The sequence below is a fragment of the Carassius auratus genome, chromosome 14 (assembly GCF_003368295.1).
Source record: "Carassius auratus strain Wakin chromosome 14, ASM336829v1, whole genome shotgun sequence".
NCBI lineage: Eukaryota > Metazoa > Chordata > Actinopteri > Cypriniformes > Cyprinidae > Carassius > Carassius auratus.
Window position 1 is genome coordinate 33,613,299 of NC_039256.1, and position 9,272 is coordinate 33,622,570.

At 40.1% G+C, this 9,272-nt stretch overlaps 1 protein-coding gene across 1 annotated transcript in view; it reads left to right on the forward strand.

Moving 5' to 3' along the window:
* The window catches only part of LOC113114402 (protein sprouty homolog 1-like), a 4,472-nt gene extending 309 nt beyond the window's left edge, over positions 1-4,163 (forward strand). Inside the window, exons 1-2 of the mRNA XM_026281336.1 lie at positions 1-37; positions 2,055-4,163. The exon at positions 1-37 is cut by the window's left edge and continues 309 nt beyond it. Coding sequence (XP_026137121.1) covers positions 2,107-2,964 — 858 coding nt within the window. The 5' untranslated portion in view covers positions 1-37; positions 2,055-2,106 and the 3' untranslated portion in view covers positions 2,965-4,163. The remainder of the gene's footprint in view (positions 38-2,054) is intronic.
* The last annotated feature ends 5,109 nt before the right edge of the window (positions 4,164-9,272 follow it).

Here is a 9,272-nt window from a genome sequence, read left to right on the forward strand (position 1 = left end):
GACCAATGGATTTGATATTTTGGGAGTCTGTCTGTAGGTGCGTATCGCTCCTCACACACACCCGTGTTATATCGTGCAGGATTGGATGGAGATCGTGAGTGGATCTCTGAATCCGGGTCTCTGGGTCTCCACAGGCCGCTGCGCGCGCGACAAACTCGCGTTTATTACTCAAAACTCATGTTCATAATCATATTATGCTTTCAGGCTGTGCGTGCATGAGTGTGTGTGTGTGTGTGTGCGTGTGTTTAAGCCTGAATACACACAACACACACCCTCCTCCCCCAGCGGGCTTGTTTTCATTCATACGTTTTTTTTTCTTGTCGTTTTGCGTTTTGTGCACTGTGTATTATTATTTTTTTTTACATATTAATTATAGGCCAAACATACATGGATAAAACAATACAGGGTTAAAATATGAATAAAAACAGATACTTTTATCTTAACATATAAATGCGGATTATTCCTATTATTGATTTAACGCAACAGTAGCGCATGGGACATTAACGCGACATTTTCTAATCTGTGCGTTTTTCGTTCTGCATGCGTAATTTTACTGGCCCAAACGATTGTATTCATTTTTGCATGCTTAACACTATTAGCTCAAACAATTTTATTCCGTTCTCTGCGTTTAAGCTTCTGAACTAAAGAGTAAATCGCCGAAGTCTCGTGAAGTGTCGGACTCGTCCCGCATCACGAAGCGCTTTGAGAAGCGCGTGAAGCTCTGTGTTTGATTTGAAGGCTTCCTGCTCTGTGTGGCTCTGCATTTTAATGTTAAGCAGCCATACACATGCAAATCAGCACGGGAAGTGTTTGTACTTTACTTCAGTTGTGTGCTTATTGAGGTCGGTACAAAGTCTTGTTAATAGTCAACTCTCTCTCTCTCTCTCTCTCTCTCTCTCTCTCTCTCTCTCTCTCTCTCTCTGCTCGGGGGTTAAATGGCTCTGAATAGAAGGAAAGAGCTGGAGACCCCTCTCTCTCTCACACACACACACACACACACACACACGCTTCTGCGGTGTGATTTATGAGCTCAGTCTCAGAAAGTACATTTGCACATGTACAGTCCAGATCTGAGATTTTAGGGCGTCCTATCAGAATAGGATGATCGTGCATCTCCAAACATCAGGGTGTGAATTGTGTCCAGGGGGTTTGACCCTCTAATTAAGGCTTGAACCCCACAAAGGAAGTCAAAAACAAAAGCTCCTGGGGCTGGGAGTGTGCATGTGCTCCAACAGGGTCTTCAGTAACCACTAGATAGATTTATTTATGTTTTACACCAGTACATGCTTCAAAACAATGATTTTCACGACCGCTTTTGGAACCTGTTAGTGAACAGTTCTCAAATGAACCGTTGGTAAAATTGTGTTACTGCATCGAAAAAGTCAAAGAGTGGCTGGATAACCGTCTACTTGACCTTTCTGCTTCATAATGTATGTTATTAGCATTATATCTTTTAATTATTAAGTAATTTAAAATGCATTGCAATTTTTTACAGATTGTTTATTACATCAGAAAATGGCATGTATTTCTGATACATTTTAAAGTGCATTGCAACCTTTCAGAAAAACAGTACCTAAAATAATCATTATTTCCTAAGTGAAAAGAACATTTTAATAAACTAAATAACTTTTTTTTTAATTGAAAGTTGCATTAATGTTCAAGGTTCTTCATGGAACCAGTAGATGCCAGTAGACAGTCTTTATTTGTAAAAGGTTTCCAAAAGAACCTTTCAGTGGTTCGTCAAATATTTTGTCTTAAGAGTGAACCTGAGAAAATTGTAATAATCTAAAGAACCTTTTTCAAATCAAGTAACCTTTATCTATGTGGCTTTATACAAAACAGATTCTGTCAAAGCAGCTTTTTCCACTATAAAGAACAAGTGTTTAAGGTTCTTCATAGAACCCATAGATACCAATAAAGAACCTTTATTTTTAAGAGTGAGGGGTGTATCATAAAAACTGTCTAAAAGTGTAATAGAGACACAAAAAAAAGCAAAAAGAATCTGATTGCATTGATTGCATGTTGAGAGTGACGTCTCTCTGCTTGTCTCTCAGGGTGTCAGATGAACGTTGCATCCGTGTTGTTTGGAGCTGCTGATCGTGTCTCATGGATCGTCACGGTCAGCGTGGAGGAAGCCTCCCATCCGGTGCCATCCTGTCCCTGGAGCAGATCAAAGCCATCCGCTCATGCAACGAGTACACTGAGGGCCCGGCCGTAGCACCCCGACCGGCCCCGGGGCCTCCACCGCGCAACGCAGACAAGCAGGAGAGGACTCACGAGATGATCCTGGTGAATGTGAATGTGAATAACAACTACGAGCACCGAGCGGCGCATCCACCAGCGCTCAGCAGATCCACGAGCTCCGGGAGCAATAGCAGCGACGGATCGGAGCGAGGCCTGCTAGCACCGTCGCATCATCGCAGTCCCGCTGTACGGACTCAGCCCAAATCTCTGAACGCATCCATGCATCCCTTTCTCCCACCGGACGTTCCTCTTAAACAGGAAAAACTAGACTCGGCGCATTTATACATCTGTGAGAGTTGCGGGAAATGCAAATGCAGCGAATGCATGGCACCTCGTCCGCTTCCGGCGTGCCTCACATGCAACGGACAATGCTTGTGTTCGGCTGAAAATGTTGTGGAGTACGGGACATGCATGTGTTTAGTCAAAGGGATTTTTTATCATTGCTCAAACGATGACGATGTTGGGGACCCATGCGCGGACCGGCCGTGTTCTCTGTCACATCCGCAGTGCTGCTCACGCTTTCTGTGCATGGGACTCGTGTCGATGCTCTTTCCATGTTTGCTGTGTTACCTGCCTTCTAAGGCTTGCGTGAAAGCGTGCAACTCGTGCCACGACCGCGTGAAGCGGCCTGGATGCCGCTGCAAGAACTCTAACACCGTTTACTGCAAGCTGCAGAACTGGAACCAGACGCCCGGACATGCGCCGGGAAAACTGTCCTGAGAAATCACTCGTATTTCTTTAGCTTAAAAAGCTGGTTTTGTTACTGCAAGATGCGGAAATTGCAAAGAGGGTGAGGCTGTGGGAGGAGTTATGTCAATGAGTGCCTGTTAAGCTCCGCCCCCCCGTGGTGCAGAAGAACCACTTGTTTGTTTTCTTTAACCTGGCTGCGTTCCACTCCACTTTTAGACGCATACTCGTGAACTTCCTTAAGCACTTCCCCTCAGGGGAATGCCAATTCAAAGTGTGTTTCACTTCGTGACGTGGATGAGGGACGTTTATTGAATGATTTTGACCGAGGGTGCGAGTCTGCTTCATATGCACACATCAGGCCGCTCCATAGACAACTATGCAATGCATTTATGTCGTCATAGATCGTGTTTAATATATCCTCACCTCAAACAACTATACATTCTTAAAAATAAAGGTGCTTCACGATGCCATAGATAAACCTTTTTTTGTCTAAATGGTTCCATAAAGAATCTTTAACATCTGAAGAACCTTTGTGTTTCACAAAAGTTCTTTGTGGCAAAAGAAGGTTCTTCAAATTATAAAAAAATTAAGAAAGAGATGGTTCTTTAAAGAACCTTTGATTAAATGGTTCTTTGTGGAACCAAAAATAGTTGTTCTAAGGCATCGATGTGAAGACCCTTTTAAGTACCTTTGTTTTTAAGAATGCATAATATATAAAAAATATGTATTTTTAATATTTATAACAACCCAAGCTTTCCTGTATATATGTATTGTGAGCGAAGGGCATAACAAATGGAGTGGAACGCATCCCCAGTGCTAGCCTTACCTGACTTTGTACAGCTTTTATCTAACACGCGATGGTGCTTCGAAACGCCTCCTACCAAACCTGTGAAGGACTTGTGATGTAGCTGTTTTTGGATCCACAGACGCCATCGTTCTGACTCTGTCTGTTCGTTCTCATGGAAAGACGTACGTTCAAATGCGCAAGATGAATTTACGGCTATTTTTAAAGGAAATGTTAAGACTGTTAGATCTTTTTTGGTTGTTGTTGATGTTGTAAAAAATATTTATTATGTGAAGCTCTATTATTTTATGATATTTATTGCAAAGGACAGATTTACTCATGTCTGAATATAACAAAATATCAACACTTACTGCAACATGAAAGAATGGAGAAACAGATGGAAACATGTTAACTTTAATGCAAAAATATACAAGTTAATGCAAAACGCTCTTGTTTGGTGTCTCATTTCAAGTGAAGGAAACAGACTGGAGAGTCAGAGTTAGTCGAAATAAACTTGTGTTTATTTAGGATTTAATTATTAAATCCACAGGACCTGGAAATGAAGATGTGTGTTTCTGGAGGACGAAACCAGACGTGCAATCCTCATTACAGCTCAGATGTGTGTGTGTGTGTGTGTGTGTGTCCACCTGGCCACCTGTGTGAGGCTCATAAATCTCTCTCTTTATCTTCTTTTACTGCGTGTTTCCTGTGTTTGTTTGTGAGCTGCTGGTTTTCTCCCGTCGACTCAGATCTGTCCTCCTCCTCCTGTGCTGCTCTGAGAACTTGTTTTTGCTCAGCTTTTGGCTTAAAATTGAATCTATGTTTGGTGTAAAGATTAAAATACTTGCACAAAGAACACTATTATCTGAATTTGTAGATTTTTAATCAAATGTTGATTTTAAAGTAAACATTCCACCCAAAAACCAAAAGAAAGAAATAAGAAATTCATAAAGAAACTGAAGTTTGTTTTTAGATTTTGATTAAGATTTTTGCTTTGTGATGTTGATTTGTTGATTTATTTATTTTTTTTTTTTTTTTGAAGCTTAATTTCAGGTCAGGTGACATTTAACCCCAAATTTGTGCTCTGTGACCATTTATTTCAATAACGTCTTCAGACAAATTATCTATACTCGAATGCAATAAAGAGATCAATTTAAATGTTGTTCTGAATTTGATATCTGGTATTTTTCATTAATATTTAATGTATACCACCAATGAGGCTGTAATGTTTAATTATCATAAAAACTATTTTTCAATGCACACATATTTCGGATTTGGGGTTAAATATGACACAGACGTTCTTTGTGAGATAAACCACAAACCGAATGTTTTTATTTGTTGGAAATATGTAATCACTAAACTGTGCAAGAAGTGTGTGTTTGTGTGTGTGTGTGTGTGTGTGTGTGTGTGCATGTGAGAGAGAGAGAGGGGAATTTACAAGGGGAATGCTAACAAGGAAGTAGCAGCTCAATAGACAGCAGGCAATAATAGTGAAACACTCTTCCAAATGGAGTCGTTAAGTGTGTGTGTGTGTGTGTGTGTGTGTGTGTGTGTGTTTGCTCTCTGCAGGATTGCACCTTTTGTTGTTGTGAATTGCTTTGTGGATTAGTCGCCTGTCTGTTTCCTGGACCTTCAGAGAAGTGTAAGAGTCCATTTGGCTCGGATCACCTCACAGGACACCGTAACACACACACACACACACACACAGACACACACACACACACACACACACGTGAAGGGCTTTTGTTCAAGGAAATGTAAAGCTGTTCTTCAATGATAATGAAAGGAAACTGATGATTTTGTTCTCACAGTGTTTGCTCATGAACTCTTGTTTAACATTTTTACATGTAATTATTTCTGACTGAGGTTGAAATGACATTCTTCACAGATGATTATCAGCTTCATCTGATCAAGCTTTTGTGGTTTGGTAAATTTCATTTGCATTCACGATCATTTATTATTCAAAAGCAGACACTTTTACACTGTAGAAATTATTTTTTTGAAGTTGTAAACAAAGATTACTGAAAACCATTTTTCAAAAATAAATAAATAAAACTTTACAATAAAATGTAACAATTAAATGTTTAAATCAATGCATTACTTGCTATTAGTTTATTAGCTATTATTTGTAAAATTCAGTCATTTCTGAGAGGATTTATTTTACACTATATTTTTAAACTATAAGATTAAAATATTTATTAAAAAGCAAGCTTGGGTTACAAACACAATTATCAGAATTTTTTGTTGTTGTTTTTGTTTGGACAAATAAAATCTAAAAAATTCTTTAGCCCAAATTCTCTTTACTGTAAAGCATTTGTTACTTGCCATTAGTTGTTAATTGTTTGCAAACTGTACTTACAATTTCTCTGTGAAAACTTATTTTTTGTACCAATTCTTCGAGTGCATTTGAAGTCATTCAACAACCAAGAATCATCTGCAGTTTTTCTTTCTTCCAGTGAAGTTTCAAAGACTTTATTGAGGTGTCTGAACTGCCAGCATTAATAAATAATAATAATTATAGTAATATCTCAGTGCAGTGGCTTCCTCAGGCTGTGTTTACAGTAAGATCCTCTTTCAGCTTCTCTCTCTCTCTCTCTCTCTCTCTCACACACACACACACACACACACACACACACACACACACACACACAGGACCATCCTACATGTATTAACATGCATGGAAATCACTGAGTCATAGAGGAAACACACACACACACACACACACACACACACACAAATCTGAAACCTCACAGGAAACCCAAACCACTCAGTTCCTAAAAAAACACAGTTTCCTCTGAACTGAGCCTCCCACAGGAGTGTCTTTGTGTGTGTGTGTGTGGGTGTGTGTGTGTGTGTATAAGATGCTTTAAGCAGTGAGTCTTCAGCTCGAGGTGAACACTAATATGTGATGCTGCTCATGTTTGTGTTTGTGTTTTCTCCTGCAGATGGTCCACGAGTGTCTCTTGATCTGGTGTGTGTCTGGTTCTCTCGACTCTTTGTGTATTCGGCTGGAGAGCGTGTGATCTGTGCTTTTCATCATGTCACACTGATGGAGCATCAGAGCAGGAAACGTTTCACAGGATTAAACTCTTTGACTGAGGTCGAGCTGATAGCAGCAAGAGCTGGCGGTGTGTGTGTGTGTGTGTGTGTGTGTGTGTGTGTGTGTGTGAGTTTAGCAGGTTTAACATCCCATTAAAGAAGATCTGAATGAGAATGGTGTGGTCACACACATTAACATACTGTGATTCTTAGACAAACCACTGCAGATCAGCTGGAGCTACTGCATTACAGATCTTTCTGTAATGGTTTTCCACTTTTAAGATGTCACAGAAAAACAACCAAAAGTTACTGACTTTTAGGTAAGACTGTTAAACTAAAACCAACTATTAAAAAACGTTAAAGAAACGTTATTCCTTTTAGGTATTCTTGGTGTGTCATTTTCACTGAAGTGCAATATAAAGCTTTCTTAGACGCATCTTTAAAAAGATCAAGCTGGGGGGTTGTGAAGGATAAAACCGAGTCCGCAATCTCCCCATCTTCCTTATTTATGATAGGTGAGATCTTGATGTCTGGGAAGTCTTGGTTATTTCTCATGTCCAGTGTTTGTCTCTGTGCAATCCAAGACCTGCAGCCACTTGGTAGCGCATTGGAGATCTCTTCTTTCAGTTTAAAAACAAGACGCAAGGACCTTAACCCCGTCAACTCTTGGAGTTCTTCAGTAGGTTTCCAGCCCCTCTCATCAAGAAGATGTCCAAGTTTGTAGACGCCATTCCTTATTAAGCATCTCCGCAAAGTCACGGAGGAGAGCAATCGGGTCTGGATCAACGGATTAAAAAACAACGGTTCCTCTGGAGTCCAATGTTCTTGCTCATCTATGTCTCGTTTCACTTTAAAAACAGTTTTCCATGTCTGCAGCATAAACTTATAAAACGGTGGAAGCTCTGACAGGCTTATTTCCTCTAATTTCATTAAAAACAAGTGTTTGTCTAGACCAAGTCCTCCTGCCTGCTTCAGCAAAGCACTTGCTGTTTTAGCCCATGTCACATCTTTATAAAGAAGTCTCTGCACAGACTGTAATCTGAAAGCTCGGATCCGACTCAGTTGAGTCTTTCTCAGCTCTTTCATACAAACCAAGAGTTTGATTTAAAATTGTGACGTCATCCTGATTTGAAATGAAAACAGTAATGTCATCTGCATATGCTGATAAAAATAACTTAAAATTGTCCTGTGAACTAGGAATTGCTATTCCATTAAGATTCTTCCTCAACCTGCACAACAAAGGTTCTATGACCAGGCTGTACAGTTGTCCAGACAGTGGTCATCCCTGCCGGATGCCTCTGGACACCAGGATCGGCTCACTCAAACCACCTCCTGCTTTCACCAGCACAGACACATTAAAATACAGCAAATGAATGTAAGAAATAAAACTGTCACCAAATCCAAAACACTTTAAAACATTAAAAAGATATTCATGATCAACTCGATCAAAAGCTTTTTCTTGATCTAACGATAAAACCCCAAGATTTCCATGATAAAACTGATTAATGTCGATCATGTCTCTTAATAAAAACTGGTTGTCCGTAATTGATCTTTCAGGAATGCAGTATGACTGATCCTTGCGAATCAACTGGTCTAAAACATTTTTCAGTCTGTTTGATAAGCATTTGGAGAATATTTTGTAGTCCGAACACAGTAAGGATACAGGTCTCCAGTTCTTTAAAAATCCCAAGTCCCCCTTCTTTGGAAGGAGAGACAGGATGGCTCGTCAACAGCTTGTGGGAAGAGTTTTGTTCTTGATGCAGTCCAACAACACTTCATAAAAATCTGGTCCTATTATATCCTAGAATTGCTGATAAAAGTCCACAGATGAGCCATCAATCCCTGGAGAACGGCCAGTGTGTAGCTGACGCACTGCTTCCGTGAGTTCTTTAAAAGAGATTAAAGTGTCCAGTGCCTCTTTCTGCTGGTGCTGGAGCGGAGGCAGTTCCTCCAGCAGATCCTCAACGCTCGCAGCATCACAGCTCTCAGCGCTGAACAGCTGCTTATAGAAGTCTCTCGCTAGCTTCCTCATTTCAGCTGGATTTGAAGTCACCGATCCATCTTGCCGATGGAGATGACACGTTTGCTTCTGATGGACACTTTTTCTCTCTAGATTAAAAAAGAAAGCGCTTGGAGCATCCATGTCCTTGACAGAGCAGAATCTGGCTCTTATCAACGCTCCCTTTGCCTGCTCCTGCAAATAAGAGTTCAGTTCTTGTTTTTCCTTTTTTAAAACATCACAATGCACAGCTTCACTACTGGACACAAGATTTCTTTCCATCGACTCAATGTCCTTCTGTAAAGTCCTTACTGTGTTTTTCACTATGGTTGATGTTTGGGAAGCATAATTCTGACAGAAAAGTCTTATGTTCACCTTTCCCACATCCCACCACTGACACAGACTTTCAAATGAAGACTTTTTCAACTTCCAGTTGCTCCAAAACACTTTAAAACTTTCACAAAATAAAACATCATTTAAAAATGTAACATTTAAAAGCCACTAATAATTAGACTT